The sequence below is a fragment of the Fukomys damarensis genome, unplaced genomic scaffold (assembly GCF_012274545.1).
Source record: "Fukomys damarensis isolate Sample0158 unplaced genomic scaffold, DMR_v1.0_HiC HiC_scaffold_1, whole genome shotgun sequence".
In the NCBI taxonomy this organism is placed as follows: Eukaryota; Metazoa; Chordata; class Mammalia; order Rodentia; family Bathyergidae; genus Fukomys; species Fukomys damarensis.
The window spans coordinates 52,597,969-52,623,081 of record NW_022900913.1 but is presented as its reverse complement, the minus strand read 5'-3'; the positions used below and the strand labels follow the sequence as shown (position 1 = coordinate 52,623,081).

The 25,113-nt window shown below is 38.9% G+C and overlaps 1 protein-coding gene across 2 annotated transcripts in view; it reads right to left on the bottom strand.

The window, feature by feature from the left end:
* Pik3r1 (phosphoinositide-3-kinase regulatory subunit 1) overlaps positions 1–25,113 on the bottom strand; it is a 91,048-nt gene that overhangs the window by 21,866 nt on the left and 44,069 nt on the right. For both annotated transcript variants that reach the window (XM_010637289.3, XM_010637287.3), the window contains exons 3-5: positions 6,886–6,978; positions 6,143–6,217; positions 460–591 (exon numbers count right to left, since the gene is read on the bottom strand). In XM_010637289.3, the coding sequence (XP_010635591.1) occupies positions 460–591; positions 6,143–6,217; positions 6,886–6,978 (300 nt within the window). The remainder of the gene's footprint in view (positions 1–459; positions 592–6,142; positions 6,218–6,885; positions 6,979–25,113) is intronic.

Genomic DNA, 25,113 nt, shown 5'->3' with positions numbered 1-25,113 from the left:
TTCTGAGGAGCATCAGATAAGTATCGCAGGTCTAACTTTGAAGGTTATGAACCACAACTTCCTGTCCCCAAAGCACTGAACTGAGCCCTCCTCCCCCAACACATTTTGTTGTGGGCATTTGGGGTGGGGGGTGGGGTTGCAAGAACAACCCAGTCACTGGATCCTAGTCCTAGGTCCTCGAATCTAACACTAGTACTGGGAATAGCATGCCCTTCATAGATGTAGTGATCTTTGTCACTACTGAACAAAGGTCAACAATCAGTCAGTTCAACTTGTGGGTAAGATTCTAAGCAAGTGATAATTGGATTCTCTGATAAAGAAAGGAATTTCTGGTGGTAGTGAGGGGCTTACTACTAATACTTTCTAAATACCATGTCTTTATATGCTGCACATCATAGCCTACATGCATAGCCCCATTTTGAAATATGTTCCACGAAGTTGTCAGAAGAGAAAACAGACCTTGAGCTAAAGAAATCATTTCACTGTAAACGGCTACTGGAATGACAGGATTTGGTAAGTCCAGGAGATAGCGTTTACAAGCGTCTGCTAAAACTTGCACGTCAACCATTTCCAAGTCCACAGAGGCAGCATCTAGGGAAGAAAAATCAAAAACAGTTTGAGAAATATTTCAGATGTTTAGTTTGTATCTCACTTGGGTCAATTTTCCAAATGTCATACTTAACTGTGACACAGGAAAGGGAGCAAAATAAGGACAAATACAAGCCATGGAATATTTATTAGGAGTGTTTCCCACTGGGGTTGTTCCTAAATTTTGAGTAGAATAATTTTTTTCTCCACATAGGTCTGTGCCACACACTGTAAGCATTAGCATTCCTAGCTCCTAGTCTGTATATCCCACTATATTCCCAGACTTCGGGGCAACAAAACATAATGGCACCAGTATGGGTAAATTATGCCCCTCCCAAATTTACATATTGAAGCCTAGAGCCCCAATATCTCAGAGTGATTTTCTCTGGATATAGGGCTCTTAAGTATTGATTAGGTTAAAATGAGGCCAAGTGGATCCTACTCCAATCTGACTGGTATCTTTATGAGAAGAGGAGATGAAGACACATAGACACCAGACAGGTCTGCACAGAGAAGGGACCATGTGAGGACACAGGAAGAAGTCACCATCTGAAAGTCAAGGACAGCCCTTGGAAGGAAGCAAAGAGGCCATGTCTTGGACACCTAGCCCTTTGAACTGTGAGAAACCCCTTTCTATTTTGTAAGCCACCCGGTCTGTGTAATCCCACCACATTCCCAAAACCCCCTGGCGTGGGGTCCTAATCTGACTGAGATAGGTCCTGTGTATGGCAAATGCTTCCTAAAACCATGACAAGATGATAAATGTAATTCTCAAATGCCCTTCAAGTTGAATTGATCACATATAGTCTACATCAGAATTAATGTAAACTGAACCTAACAGAGTGACAGATTAACTGCTAAGATAATACAGAATTTTAGACTGAGAATTCAATCTGAAGAATATCCATGAAAATAATTTGAGCAGTTTCTAGATGTTGCCCTCTAATGCTGAATACGACTAGTCTAACCTGTGAGTATGAGCCTATGCCAGAAGATAAGATAAACTTATCTATTCAGTAAAGCCCTCGGCTGGAAAAGTGGTTGAACAATTCAATAGAGGTGATATTGATCAGAAACACAATACGTGCTCATAATGTATGGCACCGAGTCTAATGGGATGGAAGAGGCACCACGCCCAGGAGGAGGCTGACACAGGAATAAGCACCAGAAGCAGGAAACCAGGAGAGGCGTTTGGTGCTGTTGAAAAATGCACAGTGGCGACAGGAAGGAAAACACGACAAAAGTGACCTGGGGACCCATGGAGGCAATGGAGAAAGGGTGAGCTGATGGGCGAAACATTGCATTTTTATATGGCTTCATTAATAGCAGTGTTAAGAGTAAATTGGAAAAGGATTCTGCTGGAAGTAAAGATACTGCTTTTGGTAATCAGAAACAAAGTAATGAGATCTGAATTTTAATGCAGCTGAGAAGTGAATGCTATCAAGAAATAATGTTGCTTGGTGATCAACTGGATTGGGTATTGGCGTAAGAGAGGAGACAGCATCAAAGTTATTCCAAGGAGTAGAAGGCAGTGTCCTAGACGTCCTGAAACTAAGTGTGGTATTACTATAAATTATTTTAACTTGAGACTAAGGCTACAGAAGTTTCCTGGACACATCAATCCTCCAAACCGGTGGTACCAAATCTATGGGATGTGTGTTATTTGTTTTTCCTTTAAGACAAAAGATGTTGGGCTGGGGAATCAGCTCAGTGGTGCCATGTCTGCCTGGCAAGTGCAAGTTCCTGAGTTCTATCCCTGGTACTACCAAAAAAAAAAAAAAGAAAAAACCACAAAAGATCTTAATGTATGAGTAATTTTTTTCTAAATTAAAACCTCAGTATTCAGGTTTAATCGCAGTGTTGGCACTTTGTGATAAGTGGGTTTTGGGTTGCAGTTTGGGCACTGTCTCTAAAAGACTGCCATCACTGCTATAAACCAAACATGGTGCACTAAGTAGGCAAAGGTTATCCAATATAGTAACACAAAACCACATAGTCTTAAATCATCCTAATAATATGCAGTATGGGTAGGAAAAGGATTATTAATCTTAGAAGGTGAAGAAACAAAGTCCTAGGTCTCTTAAATATCCTATAAAAATTAACCAGAGACATATCACATGTCTAACAAGTGTGGGAAGGCCACACTAAGTCTTCAGAGAAAGGATCTATGTTGAAAACGTGTAGCTACTGGCGTAATTAAGTACTGATGAATAAAATGGTACATGTATCACTATAGGAACACTCTACACTTACTGTTTGGCAAGCTTCTGGACTCCCATATACTTTGCCCCTGTATGCTTCATTTAAGGTATCTTTGCCCAGCAAATCAGTATTACTGAAATGTGTTCATCCTGAAAAATGTGCTAAGGCATTTGGCAATGGGATCTCAACATTAATACGCTAACTACCGAGTGCGGTGGCACTGCTGATGAGCAGGCCCTCCATCACGACACTTGGCACACGAGATGGCCATTCTATCAGGCTGTGTGTCTCCTACCAGACATGGTACCTCAGAGAAGTGCTGAGGCTGTCACCTACTCTTCCTGCAACCCTCAGGGCTCAGCACACACAACATGTTAAAAGTTTGTGGACCGCACCACAGAGCCTTAAATTTCATTCATCAAAGCTCTCCTCTGAAACCAGGTGTGTGTTCTAGTGAACTTTGATGGTATCTGAATGAAACGGCCTCACACAGGTCTTTGGATAAGCTTACCATAGTCAAATTCCACTGCAGTTGAGGACACAGTATGTTTTGCAAAGTTTTATTTATTTATTGTAACAATTTCTAAAATTCCTTGGAGTTTATGACTTCTGCTCTGTGATAGTCCTTTTCTACATTAAAATTTTCCTGACAGGCTCTTCTGACAGCTATTGACAGATGTAACGGGGTGACTTCTGAGGAGCTATATAACCTCTAGATCTGAGTTAGCAGACTTGATATCCTTTTCTACCTCACTTTTCACTGCAACTACTCTTAATGGGTAACCAGTAAACCCTCTAACGTATCTCTTTTCCTGACCACTGGAAAGTCATCCCCTTCCTGCCTAATCCCTCTTTAGGTTAGTAGCTCCCCCTGGGAGTAGGGGTGGGGAGTGGGAGACATCTGGTAATATTTGGAGACATGCAGTCCTTGTTGTCACAGCTCAGGGAAGATGTTCCTGGCACCTAGTAGGGAGCACTAGGAATGTAGCAAAACATGGTACAATGTACGTGACCATCATCTACTCCTTTAACATGTCAATACAGCTGAGGCTGACAGTGACTAACTCAGGTTCAGAGGGACCAAAGAATGTCAGGAGAAAATTCATACCATTAAGACTCAAATGAGACAGGGCCTGAGTACAAAAAAAAAAAACCAAAAAACAAAAAACAAAAAACCTCAAATGAGACAAGAAAGAAATCATTCATTTTAGGTCAAAATAGTTTAAAAAAATTAAAAAAAAAAAACAAAAAAAAAAAACCAAGAAGTTTTGTATGGGGAACACTATGGAAACAAGCTTTGCCCTGCAGCCACTGAAAAATGTTAAGAGAATTTGGTTACCTGAGGGTCAGCTTTCTTTTCTGGGAAATTAGAATAACTAATACTTAAGCACAAAATTAATGTGTAGATGAAATAAACACAGAAAAAGTTAATAAAAGTGAGGGTTTTCTTGCCCCCCCCATATCTGTCCTTCGCAGACAATGGAAATTCACAGGACTGTTTAAAGGCCATGATTTTTTTTCAAGTGTAAGAAACTTACCTTGCAGCTTTTTACAGAATAGTATAATATAGATACTAACCATCTTCAAGCTGGAAAGATTTGGCTGTTCTACTCCAAGTTTGGGTAATGTTTACTTTTGGGGAGCCATAAAAATTCACTTTTATACACAGAATCCAAATGAAACAGTTTTCTACATGTGCGTCATGAGTTCAATGTAGAAGAAAAGCCTGTCAAAAAGCACTGGTGACGTGAATCTTGGTTTAGTCCATCTCACTGGTGGTGTGAAAAAAACTTTGTTTTCTTTTCAGCTAACCTGCATCACTTTATATTACATACATTAAAAACCTAACCACTAAGTTCTCAAATAACTTCCATTTCATCAGATTCTGAGGTCTTAGCATTTCCTGTGACTTGAACATGTTCAATTTGACCAATATTCTGACCAAAACATGCACATATATTTCAATCGGCTGAGGACAAAAGTTAGCATTTCCTTAACACCCTGGCAAAGCTGTTAGAATTCAGCAAAGCAAGCCTTTGCCTTGAACTTTCTAACTTCCTATCCTGCCTGGGGCAGAGGAGACACAGCTGCAAAATGAGGGGCTCACATGTCTGAGGCTGGTCCTTGTGTACCACGGGAAAATGAAGTTCAAACGAGAATTTTCTTTTAAGTTTCAAAACCTCTGAACAGTACATTTCAAGGGAAAGCATTTTCTGATAAAGATCTAGTCTTATTCTTTTCTCCAAGAAGCATCTTTTCTAAAAGTTTTCCTAAATTACTTCATTTTGATAGTTACATCAAGTTCTCATTTACTATACAATGTGGTCGTTTCCGGGCAATTATACTTCTGAAGGAGCTTCTTCGAGAACTAGGTTTTATTCTCATTGGTTCAAACATCCAAACTGAGTTAAAATGGTGTGGGGCAGAAAATGTAATAATTGGGAACAAATAAAATGTACTATGAGGGAATGAAGGGTTGGAGAGATTCTAGAAGTTGATATGAGATGATTTGTTGGAATGATGGCAAGTGAACTGATTTATGCAGTTTTGTTTTTTATTTTCTGTAGAGCAAGGAGGGGCAAAGTGAATGCTGTACGAAGCCCCCAGTTGGCTGAGATAATCTGTGTCACTTAACCAGTGGTGTGCTCGCACTGGCTTTTGGTGGCTCACAAGGAGCCCGATGTCTTCAGCTCTCAATTCCCCAACTGGTGCCATTCTTTTGGTGAGTTTGAAGTCCAACATAGTGGGTATTTTGACACCTTATAGCACTGAAATGGGAAAATACTACAAACCAGGGCTTTTCCTTTGCAGAATTAGTTTACCAGCACAACATGAAATAAATCAATATTGTGCTTATTATTTGATGTAAATATGATATGAAAAAAGCAAAGGAAGCAAGTCAACCAGATGGAAGGGAAAGGTAATGAAAGGAAGATGTCACAAGAGACTCTGTAAAATGACATAGGCTTATAAATATTTTTTAGCTGACCTAGATGAATTCCATGTGGTCAGCAGCAGGGTCAAGGGAAGATGACAGACATACAGAGCCAGAGAAATGCCAAGAGCTTCTCTCCATTGCAAGCCCTGCAGACTCTATGGGCTCTCAGCTTTGACAATGGCTGAAGAGAGCCCACAGACAAACTACACACTCTTACAGTCACTCTAAGGAGTCAAACATCAACTGTCTATAATAGTTGCATTGTTAACATGGCTAAGGGAACACTGCCTGATTTCTGGGTTCCCCTGAAACTTAGAATGTTGTATGAATTAGATAATTTTTTATGTGTTTTAGCAGAAACAGAAAGGTAAGACTGATCTTTCCCATTTGTATTCATACGTCCGTGATACTCACCACAATCAAGAAGCTGTCGTAATTCTACAGAGTTGCTGGAGCTCTGTGTTCTGTATAGAGTCGCACATTCCAGACCTAGGACACAAAACAGACTGTGTATGCAAAACACAGCTCTCTGGAGACCCTAGAAGCCTGCTGCCAGGGACACATTCCAGTTTCCATCCATTATCTATTCTAGAGGTGTACCAAATATTCTTGGAAGTCAACTCCTACTATTAATCTTATCTGGCATGTCAATAATTTTGGCAAAACCAGCTGGCTGCTAAGAAGCAAGTTAATCATATTTTTAAATGATGGAGGATTTAATAGTTTCCAAACAGTAACTACTTATTAATCTTGAGTTAGAAATCATAGGCCAGAGGCTGGGCGTGGTGGTGCATGCCAGTAATCCCAGCACTCGGGAGGCTAAGGCAGAAGGATGGCTGTGAGCTCAAGGGCAGCCTGAACTACATAGCAAGACCCTGTCTCAAAGTCTCAAAAGACCTTTCCCTTGGGGCTGGGGATTTGGCTCAGTGGTTCTGCCACCTACCTCACAAGTGCAAGGGCCAAAGTTCCATCCCTGGTACCCCCCCCCAAAAAAAACCTTTCCCTAGTACCGAAACCCAAGTATGTGGTGTGTCTAGCTCCGTATCTGCACAGACAAGATAGTAAAAATGTATCTGCCCCAGAGATACATACAAATTATTTCAGCCATAAGATAAGGGTCTAACAATAAACTGATTCCTTCTAGCAAGTGTCATTACCTTTCTTTTCAATGGCTTCCACCAGCCTGATGAGGAGAGGCGGGGCAATGTCAGGAGGTGCGAATTGCTCTGCCAGATCCGGAAGGGTCAAAGCTGCAAGCAAACAAAACACCACATTACATTTCATGTGCGATAGTCACATGCACTGGACCACAATGAAGAACATCCCAACAGAAAGCAATTTAATTACATCTGACAGAAGCAAACGCCAAGAACTGAGCAAGGAGTCCTATACTGGGCTGGCACATTCTTGGGCCATCCTGCTTCCACTCCTGTAGGACATACTCAGGATACCTACCCAGAATCCAGGTCTGCCAGTTGGACTCTTATGGCCTCTCTCCAGTCAGACCTCCCTGTCTGGGTGCACACTGTACTCCAAAGGTGGGCTAAGCGGGACTGGAGTTTGGGTATACAAAGTGAAGCCAAGTGAGCAGGGCCACCCTCCTGTTTCACCACACTCTGGGGCAGCACTGTGAGGAGCCCAAGAGATAGAACTCAAATCTGGCTTCGTGGTATTAGGAAAATATCAGTGCCTCGGTAGAACAGATTTTACTGAACAGTTTGTTAACATGATGCATAGCTAACTTACTTAGGTGTGGGGTAACTGCCCTCCTTTTGTACTCTGGTCCTACAAACACCACAGTGGCTGCCCAGTGGACATCAAATTAAGACCCTGTATAGTTGCTTGCATGCCTTTTATTTACTTATGCATATTTTGGACAGTTAGTAGATTAAGAAATTCAAGGTTTTTGTAAGTTGTGTTTCCATGCTTTATTTGTATGTTTTACCGACTGTAATGACACAAAAAGCAATCTAGGGCTGGGGATTTTGCCTAGTAGTGCTGCCGCCTGCTTTGCAAGTGCAAGGACCTGAGTTTGATCCTTGGCACCAAAAAAATAAAAAAAGAAATCTAACTGGATGGTATTTACAAACAACTTCCTTTAATGTTACAACTGACAAACCACAGTCCTGCTCCCCCTGAAAAAATTTTAAGTAAAAATATTTTTCTCAAAATGCACCAGAAGAGGGAGCTAAATATTTTAATATAGCTGCAATCTTATTTCACTAAGATTTGAATGGTATAATTCTTTATTATAAGCCATATACCATGTTAGGCAATTTCTAATTCAGTCAGTATTTCAAATACTAAGAGTCAACATAGAACAACAGATTCATGATGCAAAAGTAAAAGTTGCATTAAATTCTGACCTCAGAGAACTACATTTGATTTAATTCATTTTGCAAACCTTCAACCTTCTGGTCTGACCCTAGGGACTGCAATACACCCTGTGATGATGAGTGGACACGTGTGATTAGCCACAACTACCCAGGATAAAAGGAGAAGAGCTAAATTATGGAGGAAAATTCCATAGCACCATCTACATTTTCTTTGGTGATTCCCCCAAAAGCATCCAGCAATGACATCTCTAAGTCTCTAAATGTTACAAACTAATACGGTATCTGAAAAGCATTCAAAGTATACATGTCTTTAAATTTTCAGTCTTTAGTTAAAAGCACTGTAAGATTAAAAAAATATTATAAAATGAGAAAGCACATCCTTTTGTTTCCTCTGGTAGTGTAAATCACTTCCCTTGGCCTCAGTACATTTTTTAGCTCAAAAAAGTTATCTTTCCCAACAAATACCTTCTATACTGAATGAATTGGCTAATACCCAATCAACATATGTAAAAGAAGGGAAATTTATAGACAGAGAAATGGTAGAGTAATTTTATTCATTGGTTTGTTTTCTTCCTTTCCTTTCCCTTTCCTTTTTTCTTTCCACTGAGCTAAATCCCCAGCCCTCAGTAGCATTCACTTTAGCATCCTTCTTCTTACTCCTCTCAACCCAAGGAGTCTTAGCACACCTGGAAACTCAAAAAGCTAAAGATTAAATAGTAAGTACACAAACACACCCACAAGATACTCACTCAACGAACATGCCAATTACTCTTTCCTTTCCCTCATAAATAAGATTATTTTTTTTTAATTTAAAAAACTTCAATGCTGGCACCAAAAATGAAATTGCTTAATAAATGTTTATCTCCTTCCAGGATCTTATCAACAAGATCGCCTCTGCAGGCAAATATGAAAGTTAAATTAAATGATAATTAAAGATTTCATCTAAATGTGATTGAAATAGGCACCCAACAGTTATACTGCTAAGCTGGCAAATGCTACATACAAAAGGGTTTCCATCTCTCTTTCTTCACCTCAGCAGAACAAAATTAAAAAAGCAAAACCTTTTTACTTTTCTTTGTCCTTCTCAGTTTCTTTCGGAAAAACATTTTAGTTTACCTGCTGTTGTCCTGAGTTACAAAATATCATTTGTTTTACTCAATCTGGTGTTAGATGAAGTTTCTGAAAAGCATTGTGATGGATACCAAGTATGTATGAGGGTGCACGGAGACTTTTCTCAAAATAATCACCAGATCATGGGGAGAGGGGGAGAAAGGAAAAGGAAGAGAAAGGAAAGAAGGCAGGCAGGTAAACTAGCTACACACGTACAGTAGGAAGCAAAAGTGCTCCTTTTGTAAGGTATTGAGTTTCCCATTGAATTTTTAATATTAAAAAAACTTTACATACTGCTCAAAGGTATGAATCATTAGTTGATCAAGATTGTACAATTAGAATTTTAAAAAGTAAAATTTATTAGGTTTCAAAAAATAATCCAAAGACTTCCTATTTCCTAGGATGATGTGTGTGATTCAAATCACTTCCCTTTTGGAACTATTTCAGCACTGGGAGTTTGAAAGCCCTACTCAGAACTGCTGAAGATCTTATCACCTACTCCAGACAGCGGGATTTATTACTATCAAAACTCTAAGAAGCATTCTAAAACAAAATTAATTTTTACAACAATCCTAAAGTCAACTACTACTTTAATTCCATTAAATACACAAGGTCAACATTGTTTCATTAGTCTTCCTTTTAAGCGATCCCCTCAGGAAATGACGACTGCTGCAAATTACTCAACTTGGTAAGCCATTCTGTGACAAGTCCATGATAAAACATCACATCATACAGTCTGATAAACCAAAATATAATGGGGCCAAAAGATTTAAAAAGCATAGAACTAAAGGGTGGGACTATCAAGCAAAACACAAACTCACAGGGTACCATCCTTCTAAAGTGTGCCTGTCAATCCTCTGCAGGCTTTTTTATCCCTGAGTGAGGAATGCGTGTGGCTTTGAAGCTTGCTGTAGCACCCAAGTCTGGAGAACCAAGTCCACTCTTAAGAATGTGGGAGTTTGTAGATTCCACTACTACAGTCCAACCCCCATTTTTCACTTAGTTGAATCATTTTTCATCAAGAGAAATTAGTATTGCACAAGAAAAGAAATGAAGAAAGAAGAGCCGAAAGGTCTAAAAGCGGCGAATCCAAGATACACAGCAGTTCAAACGAATGGAGGAATTAATCCTCTTCAATACTGACAAGGGCACCATGGAACCAGGTGTCCCAGCTTCCTGTAGAAAGCATTTCTGATGACACATACAAGGCTGCATTTTCCACTCATTCATTTTCCCCACTTTGCCTTGGTGGCAGCCAAGTGCACAGAGCAAGAGAGAGCTTTCTCTCCAAATTTAAGGCCTTCCCAAACCACCAACATGGACAGGTCTCAACAGTCCTGGGCACCAGCGGCGTGTGGGAGACAGTGGCATTCTTTGCACTGAGTGGTGCCAGCACCACTGCACAGTGCAAGATGAAACCAGCACACAGCTGCACCTTTTGGAGGCGTTCTCCATTAAAAAAAAAAAAAAAGATACTTTAAAGTTAGTACCTGGCAGGGCTGAGTGGAAAGTTTAAGCTGAAATACCAGGAGTCCAGAGAACGCCAAAGCTGAGTATTTCATTACTGATGGAAACGGCTTGAAAGTGTGTGAAAAACTGCCACTCACCTCTAAAAATGAACACTAAAAATACACGGAGATGTATATGCAAATGTAGGTCAATATTAAATCAAGATGTTGATCTGTACTGCTACTAAACCCAAACTTTGTCAGAAACAATCCTTCTCATGCCTTAAAAAAAAAAAAAGTATGCCATTCTGTAAGCAAAAGTTCCAATTTTTTTCTTTAAACATCTTTTTGGGGCGGGGGCAGTGAGACAGGGTCTCATTATGTAGTTCAGGCCAGTCTTGAACTCACTATGTACCTACTAGCCCAGGCTGGTCTCAAACTCACAGCAATTCTCCTGCCTCAGCCTCCTGAGTGCTAGGACTATAGGCATGTGCCACCACGTCTGACCTTAGGGATTTTATAATTTATACCTATAATGTTTAATACCTTGAATTTAAACTTCTTAAATTCTGTAGGTTAGACCTCAATAAACACTGGCCTGTTTTCTTTGGCTAAGATGAGGATGCTAAAAGACAAAAACAAAGCAAAAAGTGAACTATAGGTTCCTTGATTTTGATACATACTTAATTAGAACAGAAATTACTAGAAGCACAAACAGAAAGCCAGAGTCCTGAGTTTTAATCCCAGTTTTATCACTACCTGAATGTATAATGGACAAGTTATTTAACCTGGACCCCAATTTTTCATTTGTAAAATGGAAATAATTATGTGAATAACATTAAGTGAATAATATAAATAAGCTTGGCAGCCATGGCACCCAGTAAGTAGAAAGCACAAATGTTATTAACAGTATAATTGCTGATGTAATATTAACATATTTTTTAAAAACTCAATCACGATGGCAAATTTTAAGATCAAAAACTATTAAGAGTTTTCTCAATACATTTTTTTTTTTTTGGGGGGTTTCTTGAGACAGGGTCTCACTATCACTATGTAGTTGAGACTGACCTGGATAATCACTATGTAGCCCAGGCTGGTCTCAAACTCACAGCAATCCTCCTGCCTCAGCCTCCCGAGTGCTGGGATTACAGGCATGTGCCACCACGCCCAGCTCTCAATACTTTTTAAAGGTGGCAAGCTAGAAGCACATTTGACAGAGTGGACATTAATATCTTGACTTTCTTTCTTTAAACAATAGTATCTTTTGAGAGGTCAAACCAAATCTTATTAATTTTAATGTATCACACTTTTTCTCAATAAGGACTACAGTATTGATCTGAGTTATTCAAATTATCAGTTTTACTAATGTAAAAGAAAGCAGTGAAGATGGAATGATTGAATACAAATTCCATTAAGCTTGGCAGAAACAGCTTTTTGGAAGAAGGCGCGGGAGAGTATGGGCAACTAAAAACAAGAGTTGAAAGAACAGATGTGAAAGCAAATCTTCAGGCGGGCGTTATGTGACGCAACACGGTCCGCTGCCCTGGAAACGCAAGGCGCATACAACTGCTGGAGTTGGGGCCTCGGCTCAGACTTTGTGGCTGGAAAAAAACCGAAGCTGTGCACCCGAAGGCTGGGCGGCCTCGGAGCCAGTATAGAGGCTCTGCAGCTGAGTTAGCTTCAGAGCTGGGATCAGGGCCCGAAGGGTCAGCACCAGCTGGTCCCCGACGAGCGCTGCTTTCAGTGTCAGGCCCTAGGACTGCATCGTGGACCTGTTCAGCGAGTGCCAGGATCTCTGGCGTCCCTGAGCTCAGTGCCCCAGAAGGATTTTGAGTTGCACAGGAGGAAGCCTTGAGGAGGACAGAGGTGCCGGTGGTGCGGGCACATTCCAACTCCCCCAGGCCGGAGACTGTTCATCTTTGATGAACTCTACCACACCCTGTGTAGAGTGGCCCACTTGGTAAGATGCTATGTCTAGGCTCCACTCTACAGGACGCTGCCTCTCAAGCAACTGACATTTTAAGCAACTAAGTGTCCTTTGTTGATTTAGGACTAAAACTATAAATTTAAAATTTCTGAAATTGGGCTTGGGATTTAGCCCAGTGGTGCTTCATCTGCCTGACAAGCACAAGGTCCTAAGGTCGATTCCAGGTATGGCGGGGGGACGACGACTAAAAACTGTCTGAAATAATTGAGAGCTATTGAGTAGAAGTGCTCAAGAGAAAGTGTGCCTTTAGGAACAGGGACAAGAAGGTGGATGTGGTGGTGGACACCTGCAATCCCAGTGCTTCTGAGGCAGGAAGGTGGCAAGTCTGAGCTCAGCCTGAGTAACGTAGTGACATAAGGGAAACCCTGTCTCAAAAGAAAAAAAAAAAAAAAAAGATGGGGCTGGGGATGTAGCTCAGTGGCTAGGCCCTGGACTCAATCCCCAGCACCATGGGGTGGCAGAGGAATGAGAAAAATATGGGGGAAAAATGATATTTAGAACTTGTACTTTAATATGTATATATCATAAAACGTACATGTAATATGTAACAAAAGAACTGCTAATGCAATGAAGACTTTTTTGTTTGACAAAGGTCCTTTATTCAGGAGAGCCACTACCAAAATTCTAATAGACTATTTTATATAAACATTTGTAATAAAATTCCTCTTTCGTAAAGTGAACGAAAACCAGTGTTTATAAACCTTTTCAGGAATACCTTGTTTAAAAGTATCAAACTGATTGTATTAAACACCTTTATAATGTTTGGGGGATTAAAATAGAGGTATACCTAGCTATCTGTATCATCTAAGAAACTCACTGCTGAGAAATCACGGTTTTCCATTTGCCCAGATGGGCCAGATCTCTGTGACATGCATCAGTGATGGTGCACACAATCTAATTATGATTTGTGGTGCACATAATTTAAATTCATGGTCATTTATGATCCTGTCTGCATGGCATTGAACAATCACAGCTTTTGTCTTTGCATTCAGTCAGTATCAAATACCCACCGTGTGTCAGACGCCATTCTAGGCACAAGTAGTCATGAACAGAGCTTCTGTTCTGGAGTCCAGTGGTTTTAGATCTTGCAGAGTGGGAGCATGGTGATAGCTTTGTCTGGATTTTTCTGATTTAATTCTCAGCAAATCTTCACCTGTCCTCACCTCACATTTGTCAGCCTGGTGACCACTGATCTGTCTTCTATCCCTACCATATTGTCTTTTTCAGAGTGTCATGTACATGGAATCCTTTTGAGACTGATTTCTTCTTTCCATCAGCCTAATACCTCCACATCTTTGCTCTTTTTCAGAACAATTTGACTGTAGCATAAACTATCCTCGTTTAAAGACTGTTCCCAGGAGTCAAGGCCAGGGCCCTTGGCAGTCAGGTCTCAGGTTCAATTGGGTTTCTGTCCAGCCCCCTGCTGTGTGCCAGGACTGCTTTGACCGTGCGGAGCAGTGGACACCCACAGCTAGGCAGGGGATCTGTGCCTTTTTCATCTAACTGTGCCCCTGAAGTCTGAAAAGGAAAATATATGTGAGTGGATTTTCCTTATGTATAGACAGAGGTTGACTTTGGCCCTCAGAATCATGGAATTCATTTTTATTTGTTGTCTTGGTCTTCTAAGTAAGTAGCATTCTAGAATTTTTCTCTACATTTTGCTCTTATTCCTTATGAAACAATTTTAAGTTTTCTGTGCCATATCTTGTCCTATTTTTGAAGGTTTTTTTTTTTTTGTGTGTGTGTGGTATATAATAGTATCTCATTCTGAAAACTGTTTTTAAGCTGGGTGTGGTGGCACTTGCCTATAATCCCAGCACTCTAGAAGGCTGAGGAAGGAGGATCAAAACTTCAAGCCTAGCCAGGACACTTTATTGACTTAGCAAGAGCATATCTCAAAATGGAAAAAAAAAAAAAAAGAAAGAAAGAAAGAAAGAAAGAAAAAGGGTTGGTGATGTAACTCAGTGTGAAGGCCTTGGTTTCAGTCCCCAGTATCACAAAAGCCAAAAAACAAAACAAAAGCATATTTTTAAAAAACTATAATGTAACTTATATGTATAATTCTCTGGGTAAAATAAGTCAAAGAACTTCTTTTCTTTATGAATTTTTAAGATATTCCTGCCTATATGCTCAATACCATTGTTAAGGCAATACAAGTGTTATATAAACTATTTCTCAACAACTACAGTAGTCATTTTATTTTTCTTTCTTTAGTACAATTTTTATGTAACGCAATTGCTTTCCTCATTACTTTTAAGATATATACTACTGTTTTGATGCTTAACATTGTAACTTATGAACATGTGGATTCATAATTTATAGTGTTGTAAATTTTACAAATCTCATGTTTCAGATACTTCATCACTAATAGCTCATTGTTACTTATTGTTACAACAAATATATCACATTTTAAATGTTTTGGCATTAAAAATTATTTGATAATAAAATTAGGAAATTTTACCTTGTGGTGGTTTTAGTTCACGTTATAATGTAGTTACAGTGCCTTCTTGGAAAATAAAGAAAATATATACTAAAAAAAAAAGTATATCTTCAGCCATAACTACATTATTTTTAGAGATAACTAGTAGGAAGGAATTTATTAATAGAGTTGACAACAGATCTAAACTAGAAGTCTGTAAATCTTTTCAGATACCCTACACTAATTTTTCTTTAATATCTGAAGATTATCTTCTCCCATTTATTTCTTCTGTTGTACAAGTTAAAAACAAATGACGGGGATGTGACACTCTCAGCCTTTTTTTTTTTTAAGACAACAGACTGACACAGAAACAAACATCAGGCAAAGATCTTCTGACTAAGCACAAGCAAACATTACAGCTTTGTTGCTCTGGGCCTTAGCGAAAGTTTCAGAGTGAAGACATCACTGAAATGCAAGATGACACTTAATCTTTGACAGGCAGCCTAATTAACTGTGATTCTTATGTAAATTGGAGTCTGATTTAAAGATGACAACTTATAGTGTATGGCAAATTAAAATGCTAGGCAGGAGGTAAATGGGGAAGAAAGGGAATCTCCCCTCCTGGAAAATAATTTATAGCCACACCCAATCTGCTTCAGAGGCCAGTGATTTGTGAGGGAGTTTGCTCTTCTGGTCTGTTGGCTGAAAAGATTTCATAGAAAGTGTGACCCAGATGGCCCCAAAAAGGAAAGAAAGACAGAGTGGCTACCTGTATTGAGTGAAAGAATATTACTGAACACTAACTAGGATCACATCTCTACTCTATTTCATAGACATGCTCTTGTGTAGTTCTCCTAGAAGTCAAAATGTGTAGTTTTTATTATTCTCAGTTTAGAGGTATGGAAACTGAGACTTTAAGTAAATTGCTTGAACAATGTCAAAGTTCTAAGTAGTAAACACAACTTCGACTTGGGCCTATCTTCCACCCATCAGAGCACCCAAGTCCCAATCAAGGAAAGAAACCTGTCATATATTTCCCAAAATTCCCACTATGCCCCCAATTTAAAGAGTAACTGTTATAAGGGTGTGTGATGTACAATCTCATAAAGAAATAGCTTTAACAGTTCCTGATGCGCTCAAGTGAAGCTATTTTGATAATATCAGTTTCTGTACCCTCTCACTAAGGAAGTCAAGACATTCTCCCCTTTATTGCAAATTATTGTGCTATGTGGATAATCAACAGTATAATAAACAAAGTGATGGGTGCCACTGTTGGTAGCAGACAGAGGTACAAGCATTCCAGAAGAACCAGGCAGTCTTAGTTGAGGGCAGACATGTGGAGATCTCAGCTTTCTCCCGTATGTATCTTACAAATTTCAGAGTCAGTTAAAATGTTATAAGTAATAAAACAAGATCTTAAAATCTAACTAGGGAAGTGGGCCAGGGATTTCCTGAGTTTGGTCCCCAGTACAAAAAAAAAAAAAAAAAAAAAAAAAAAAAAAAATTCTAACTGGAGAAGTCCCAACGTCTTAAGCAATTGAAGGATTCCTGACTGGGAGAAAGCTGGTGGTGGGGAAAGAGGGGCTGGATAGAAAGCATCCATAGTGAAACAAGAGCCTAGGAAGAGGTCTCAGATCCAGGCTGGAACTTCAGGGGCAGCACAGCCCGCAGACCTGGGCTGACCAAGAGAAGGAGCTTGGGGAACAGACAGACTGCCAAAGAGGCAAATTGGCCCAGCTACTTGGAACAGACAGTTTGAAGAAAGCCTGGATGGAAATCAGACACAAAAATAATCACCAGATTCCATCCTACTAACTACAGAGAGAGTTGGGGTTTTCTTCTCTGACATTGTAAACATACTGAAAAGTTGAAACAACTGCTCCAGGAATGCCCATACATCTTCTCCCTACATTCTACAATTAACATTTTGCCATAAATTTGATAAGTACCCATCAATTTTTTGCTACATTTCAAGATAAGGCGCAGTACTCAGGTGTTATGGACTGAACTGTGTCCCTCAAAATTCCTATGTTGAAGCACTATTCTTTAAAGTGATGCCCTTGGGAGGTAACTGGATTGGGATAAGGTAATGGAGGTGACGCCCTTATGACAGACTAATGCCCCCTACCCTTCCCATTTGATGATCAAGCAAAAAGTTAGCCACCTATAAGCCAGGTGGTCAAGTCACCAGAACTGGGCCATGCTTGCACCTGGATCTTAAGTCTTCCAGCTTCCAGATCTGTGACAAATACATTTGTGTTGCTTAAACCACCCAGTCTATGAGGTTCTGCTGTGATAACCTGCACTATCATATCAGTAACTATATCATAGGGAAACAAAAACTTGTGTAGAAAAAGTTAATGTCAAACAAATTCTATAGGCACTTAGTAAACACTCTGTGTGTGTCAGAATATTCCCCAGAGCAGAGGTTCATGTAGCGCCACCACCTGGGATTCTGCATTTCAAACAGGCTTCTGGGGGATGCCCATGCTGCTGGTCCTCACTTTTTGTAGTAAGAATGGAGGATAAGCTGCCGACCAGAGGGAGAAAATCCAGATCACTGTAGGAAACTACAAACTAGCAACTTCTGCCTGCATACCCTGGGCTTCATGGACTGCCCTTAACACAGGATCCTAGTGGCCAAATACAGACATTGTGTGAGACAGATGCTGGTGAACCGTACAGGGAACTGGGCTTCATCCTACTTGCTCAGGGATCAACAGAGTTTGGCAGGAGAGCTCAGGCACTCCGCACACCAGCTATACGGCGGTGTGGGAAAGGATGGCCTGAGTCACAACTCACAGGCCCTATAGTAAGCTCACAACTCGAATAGTCTCTTTAAATCTGCTGTGTGGTTTGGGGGAGAGGTACAAGGAAATAGGGCGCACAAGAAAGGCAGACTGCAGATGACAACTACTACTGCTGAGAGCTGTCTGTATGTAACCACTTTAGTGCGCAAGGTGGTGCTCGGTGTTTTACCCTACCTAATGTGGTCAACCTGCTGAGGTATTATCACTGTCCTCTTTTACAGATGAGGAAAGTGAGAGTAAGAAAAATTAAGCAATTAGCCTGAAGTCATGCTAGCAGCAAGTGACAGAATTGGGATTTGAAAGAACAGATTGACTTCCCAGATGATCTTAACCACTCCAAGAACCAAGTTTGCCTCCTCAAGCAGACACTACCATAGCATGATGCTATTGTGAAGGTTACAAAGCCAAGGGCAAAGGTGAAAACTCTTCGCAGCGTATAATGGAAAAGTACTTGGTGACAGTCACAGCCCTTAGAGACAAGAAGTGTGTTCATTAAACTTGGGCTTGGACTGGTGGCCCAGCTTCTCACCATCACCTCAATTTTATCAAGATTGAACCCTGGCCAGCCCACTCAGCCAGGCTAAACATTTTCAGGAAAGCATTTATTAAATATTTTCTCATAAGGCTAAACTAAGCACATTTTTCCCCAAAGTTGTAGTAGATTTTATTTAGCTAAACATAACTGGCCAACTTAATCATCTTCATTGGAGCAGACTCTTCTGTTAATCACCAGGTGGAGAAAAGGCTTACAAATATTTTTTTAAATACACATTTTATAGTTTATATTTCCAAGGATCCCAAGATGAAATCTTAGTAAGATATGAAATCTTAGTAAGATATGAAATCTTAGTAAGATATACTTAATAACTATGGGAAAGGTATTAAAGTACCCAGGACTGGAGGGGAGAAAAAAGAAAATAAGATGAACTGCATGTGGAAGTGGGAAGAAAAAGTCAAGAAAGGGACCTTGAAATGTTCAAAAGGTGGGCCAGGAAAGCCCAAGGTCTTGAATCCGATCCCTGATACAAAAAAAAAAAAAAAAAAAAAAAACAAAAAAAAAAAAAAAACAAAAGGAAATCCCCAAAGAAAAAAAAAAAACCAAAACAAAAAAACAACAACAGGAAATTCCCTATCAGATAAAATACAAAAGATAAAATACCTAACATATATTGAGATGTTTTTTGATTAACAAATTTCTAAAAACCATTGATATAAGTCTCAGCTATCTCTATTTGAAAAAGGATAACAATTTTGAGATAAAAGTAAATGCAACCCAGCCTGGAACCACAGCCCCACCCCTCCAGGCCTCATCAAAGGAACACTGAGAGGCACAGCCTCCAGGGCGCCTGCAGCCTGCCCCCCAACGAGCCTCTGCCTCCTGGCTGGGCTGGTACATGGATTCATACCACGGAGGCACACAGGGTCATAAAGGCCATTGTTCTGAACTCTAGCCTCAATTCTGATTTAATTTACACAGTTAAAGGTGATAGATTAATAACTACCACAAACCTCATTTTCTAAGCTGTGCTTAATGTTATTGTGTTGCTGATTGTATTACTTGGGCTAAGGTGTTGTGATTGATTTAATCAGTTCTCCTTCCTGGTTCAATGAAAATGAGATTGGCTCAGTCATTAGAGACTCAAAACCTAAAGATAAGCTATAACAGGAAGATCAAAGCATTAACCCAGGAATTAAACCAAGGACAGTACCAACAACAAAAACTGAAATGAGAAGACATTCAAGCAAGGCACAAGCACAAACAAAGGCTGCCCCTTCATCAAAGGCAAATTCTGAAGGAAATGAGGTGGAAAAGTCTGATAATCAACCACCTGGACCTCCTGAACTGATAGCACAGGAAATAACAGAACAGATGAATGAGGCTCTAGAAAAATTCAAAACAGAATAATTTCTGAGATAACTACAGAGATAATGAACAGAAAGAAAGACATGATTAGAGACTCTAGAACAGAAACAGATTAAAAAGAAATACATGTATGAGCTCTGGACCATAATACAAGCCATGAATGCCAACATAGGAAAAACACAGAATCCATGAAACAGATTCAAACAGATATGCAAGAGATTAAAAAACTCTGTTGAAAGTATACATAGCAGACTGAGCCAATGTGAAGACAGGATATCAAATACAGAAGGCAGGAAGGATGGTGGTCAGTGATCGTGAAAAGAGGGATTTCTTAAAAAACAGTAAGAGAACATGAGGAATCAATCCAACAGCTCCAAGATGATGCAAAGAAGAATAATATAAGACTAATGGGAGTCCAGGAGAAAGTACAAGTGATATAAAAAAAAATAAAATAAAACAACTGTTCACAGAATTAATGACAGAAAACTTCCCAAACAGAGCAACAGAATTTGACATACATATAAATGAGATTTATAGGACTCCAAATAGCCATGATCACAAAAAAATCTACACCTGGACATGTAATAATCAAGAACCCAAAAACTCAACAGAAGAACACAATACTACAACCAATTAAAGAAAAGAAAAAAATCACATGCAAAATAAAGTCCATCAGAATCACAGCAGACTTTTCAACACAAACCATCAAGTCAAGCTCTAAAAGAAAACAACTTCCAACCCAGACTGATATATTCTGCAAAACTATCTTTCAAAATTGATGGGGAAATAAGATATTTCCATGACAAAAGAACATCTGAGACAATTTATGAATATCTAACCAGAACTCCAAATAATTCCAAACAATATCCTAGAAAAAGACAACAAAGCTCATAACTCCAGAGGCCCAACAGAGCAAATCCAGCAGTCAAGGCAAGAAATCAAGGGAGGGGGGCAGTGGGGGGGATTAAAAAGAGCCAACTAGTTTAAAAAAAAAAACTCATAGGCTGAAAGTAAAAGGATGGAAAACTGTTCTCCATATGACAGGAACCCAGAAAAAAGCAGGGGTAGCTATCTTATTTTCAGACAAAGTAAATTTCAAGCCAAAACTAATTAAGAGAGACAAAAAAGGTCATTACATCCTTGTAAAGGGAACAATCCAAGAGAAAGAGAAGACAATCATAAATACATATGCACCAAATACTAATGCCCCCAACTATATAAAAGAAATATTAAGTAACATGAAAAGCCAAATAAGCACTAATACAATTGTAGTGGGGGACGTAAATACCCCACTGTCACAAATGGACAGATCATCTAGACAAAGAAAATCAATAACAAAATACTAGAATTGAACCAAGCTTTTGAACAAATGGACTTAATAGATATCTGCAGAGTGTTCTAACCAACAAAATCAGAATACACATTCTATTTGGCTGCACACAGTTTATTCTCCAAAATAAACCACATACTAGCTCACAGAACATGTTTAAGTAAATGCAAAGGAGCTAAAGTTATCCCATATTATCAGACCACAGTACAATTAAACTGGAGATCAATAGCAAAAGAAACCACAAGAACTTCACAAACACATGGAAATTGAATAACACCCTCCTGAACAACCAATGGGTCAGAGAGGAAATTAAAGAAGAAATTAAAACGTTTTTATGACTAAATGATAATGTCAATATAACATACAGGAATCTATGGGACACAATGATAGGAGTTCTATGAGGGAAATTTATAGCCATGAATGCCCACACTAGAAAAACAGAGCTAGCTCAAATAAAAAACCTAATGCTGAATACTAGGAAAATAGAGCTTAAATAAACAACCCAATGCTTAACATTAAGCTTCCAGAAAAAGAAGAGCAAGATAAACTCAAACCTCATACAAGGGAGGAAATTATAAAGAGCAGAGCAGAAATCAATACAATGGAGACTAAGAGAACAATACAAAAAAAAAATCAATGAATTCAAAAGCTATTTTTTGAAAGAATAAATAAAATCATTGTGTCCCAAAGATTCCTGTATGTTGTATTGGCATTCTCATTTATTTGTAAAAACTGTCTAATTTCTTCTTTAATTTCCTCTGTAATCCATTGATTGTTTAGGAGAGTGTTGTTCAGTTTCCATGTGCTTGTGAAGTTTCTATAGTTTCTTGTGCTATTGAAAAATCAATAAACCTTTAGCCAACCTTCTCAAAAAAAGGAAAGAAAAGGCTCATATCCACGCAATTAGGAATGAAAAAAGTAAAGTCACAACAGATCCAGGAAAGATCCAGAGGATCATCACTACCTACTTCAGGAACTTATACTCTAATAAAATGGAAAATACAGAAGAAGTGGACAGATTTCCAGATACATATGAATTACCAAAGTTGAACAAATAAGATATAAAAATTCTAAACACCCCAATTATGATCAGTGAATTTAAAAACATAATTAAAAATATACTAACAAAATCCCAGGCCCTGATGGCTTTACTGCTGAATTCTACAAAACGAAGAACTACTGCCATTACTTTTGCAACTTTTCAATGAAACTGAAAGGGAAGCAATACTTCCAAATTCACTCTTAGAAGCAAAGGTTACTTTGATTACAAAATCAGGGAGAGAACCAACCAAAAAAGAGAACTACAGGCCAATCTCCCTAATGAACACAGATGAAAAAATCCTCAATAAGATACTGGAAAACAGAATAGAAAGGGTCATCAAGAAGATCATACACCGTGACCAAGTTGGATTTATCCCAGGGATGCAAGGATGGTTCAACATATGTAAATCAATAAATGCAATACACTAATATTAACAGAGCCAAGGACAAAAACCTTATGATCATCTCAATAGATGCAGAAAAAGTATTCCACAAAATTCAGTGCCCATTCATGATGAATACCCTGCAGAAAATTGGAATAGATGGTCTTTATCTCAACTTGATAAAGGCTATTTATGAAAAACCAACAGCCAACATCATACTAAATGGTCAAAACCTTCACACTAAAATCAGGTACAAGACAAGGATGTCTAGTGTCACAGCTCCTGTTCAATAGTTTTGGAAACATTAGCTACAACAACTAGACAAGATAAAGAAATAAAAGCAATAAGGATAGGAAAGGGAAGTTAAACTCTCATTATTTGCTGATGATATGATACTCTACATAGAATACCCAAAAAACTCTGCCAAAAGACTTCTAGACTTAATAACAGATTCAGCAGAGTAGCTGGATACAAGGTCAACACTCAAAACTCAATAGCCTCCTTGTACACAAATAACAGAATCACTGATAGAGAAATTAGAAAAACAATCCCTTTTACAGCAGCATCAACAAAAAATGAAATATCTAGGAATCCAGAGAAGGAAGCAAAAGACCTCCACATCGAGAACTACAGCACTCTGAAAAAAGAGATCGAAGAGGATATGAGAAAATGGAGAGACAGCCCTTGTTCCTGGGCAGGAAGAAGCAATATAGTGAAAATGGCCATAGTTCCAAAACTGCTATACAGATTCAATGAAATCCTGATTGAAATACCAACAGTACATTTCACAGAACTAGAGAAAACAATCCAAAAATTCATTTGGAACCAGAAGAGACCTAGAATAGCAAAGCAACTGCAGACAACAGAGACATGGCAGGCAGTATCACAATCCCCATCTTGAAACTATACCACAAAGCCACTGTGGTAAAATCAGCATGGTACTGGCAAAGAACCAGACCTGAGGATCAGTGGAATAGATTAGAAGAAGCAGAAACAACTCCAGAGGTACGCAACTACCTCATCTTTGACAAAGAAGCCAATCATTCTCATTGGAGGAAAGACAGCCTGTTCAATGAATGGTTCTGGAAAAACTGGAATTCAACTTGCCAAAGATTAAAACTAGACCCCTATCTTTCTAAAATCCAAGTAGAATAAAGATGCAAATGCTAAAATAGAAAACATTAAACTTGTTGGAAGATAAGTTAGGTAGAATTCTTGAGGACATTGGCATAGGAAAAGACTTTATGAACAAATCCTCAGTAGCACAGGAACTAGCACAAAGAATCAACACTTGGGATCTCATCCTGGGGCCAGGAGGTTTGGTGGCCTGCCTTGCAAGCGCAAGGACAAGAGTTCAATCCCCGGTACCAAAAAAAAAGCTTCTGTACTGCAAAAGAATCCATCAACAGAACTAAGAGACAACCTACAATGTGGGAAAAAATTTTTACCAGCTGCTCCTCAGACAAAGGACTCTTATCTAGAATATATAAAGAACTCAAACAATCAGCCCCCCAAATATAAAGACCTGATTCAAAAATGGGCATCTGAAATGAACAGACATTTCTCAGACAAAGAAGTAAAAGCAGCAAGTAAATATATGAAAAAATGTTCCACATCAATGGTCATTCGAGAGATGCAGAAGACAACAACATTGAGATACCACCTCATCCCACAAAGAAATCAAACAATAACAAATGTTGGCGGGGTTGTGGGGAGAAAGGAACCCTTCTTTGTTGTTGGTAGGAGTGCAGACTGGTGCAACCACTATGGAGATCAATATGGAGATACCTTAGACAACTAGGATTAGAAGTCCCATTGACGCAGCTATTCCCCTGCTGGGTATCTTCCCAAAAGAATTAAAAGAATCATACCACAGTGATATATGCTCACCCATGTTTATAGCAGCACAGTTTGTAATAGCTAAAACTTGGAAATAGCCTAAATGCCCATCAACTGGATACTGGATAAAGATGTGGTTTGTTTGAAAAAATGGAGTAGTATTCAGCCATAAAGAACAAGAAACCAGAGACATTTAGAGCTAAGAGGATGAACATTGAGGTCATATTCTTAAGTGAAATGAATAGGACACACATGCAAATACCAAATAGTTTCTCTGGTGTGATAAACTAAAAGTGTAAATAAGAATCAAAATGTATAATTGATATTGTGTAACAGGAAAAAAATGTGTAAAGGTGTAGGGAAAGTGGGAGGGGGTAGGGGAAGGAAAAGAAGAGAAAAGAAAAATTAAGAGAAAAGTAAAAAAAATGAAGTCTCTGTAAATAGGGAAGGGTGGAGGAGGTGAAGGCAGGGCAGGGGAATGGGGAAAATATAAGAACCAAGATATATCATGTAAAGGTACAAGATCCCAATGATGAATGTAACTGTATTGTACACCTAAAATGTACCAATAAAGAAAAAAGGGGGGAAAAAAGTAAATCCATCCCTTAATTGTATTAAGAATCATAGCTTTTAAAGAAATGTAGCAAAATACTTTCACTTTTTAAGACAGGAGATTACTTCTTGGTGGATTAATAAATTCTCCAGTATATCACACTATATGATATATTCATAATATATCATGTTTATTAATGAAACAAGAGGTAATTTACCTCTTAGCTTAAGAAATCAATAAACTCTGGTTATGATTTTTTTAAAAA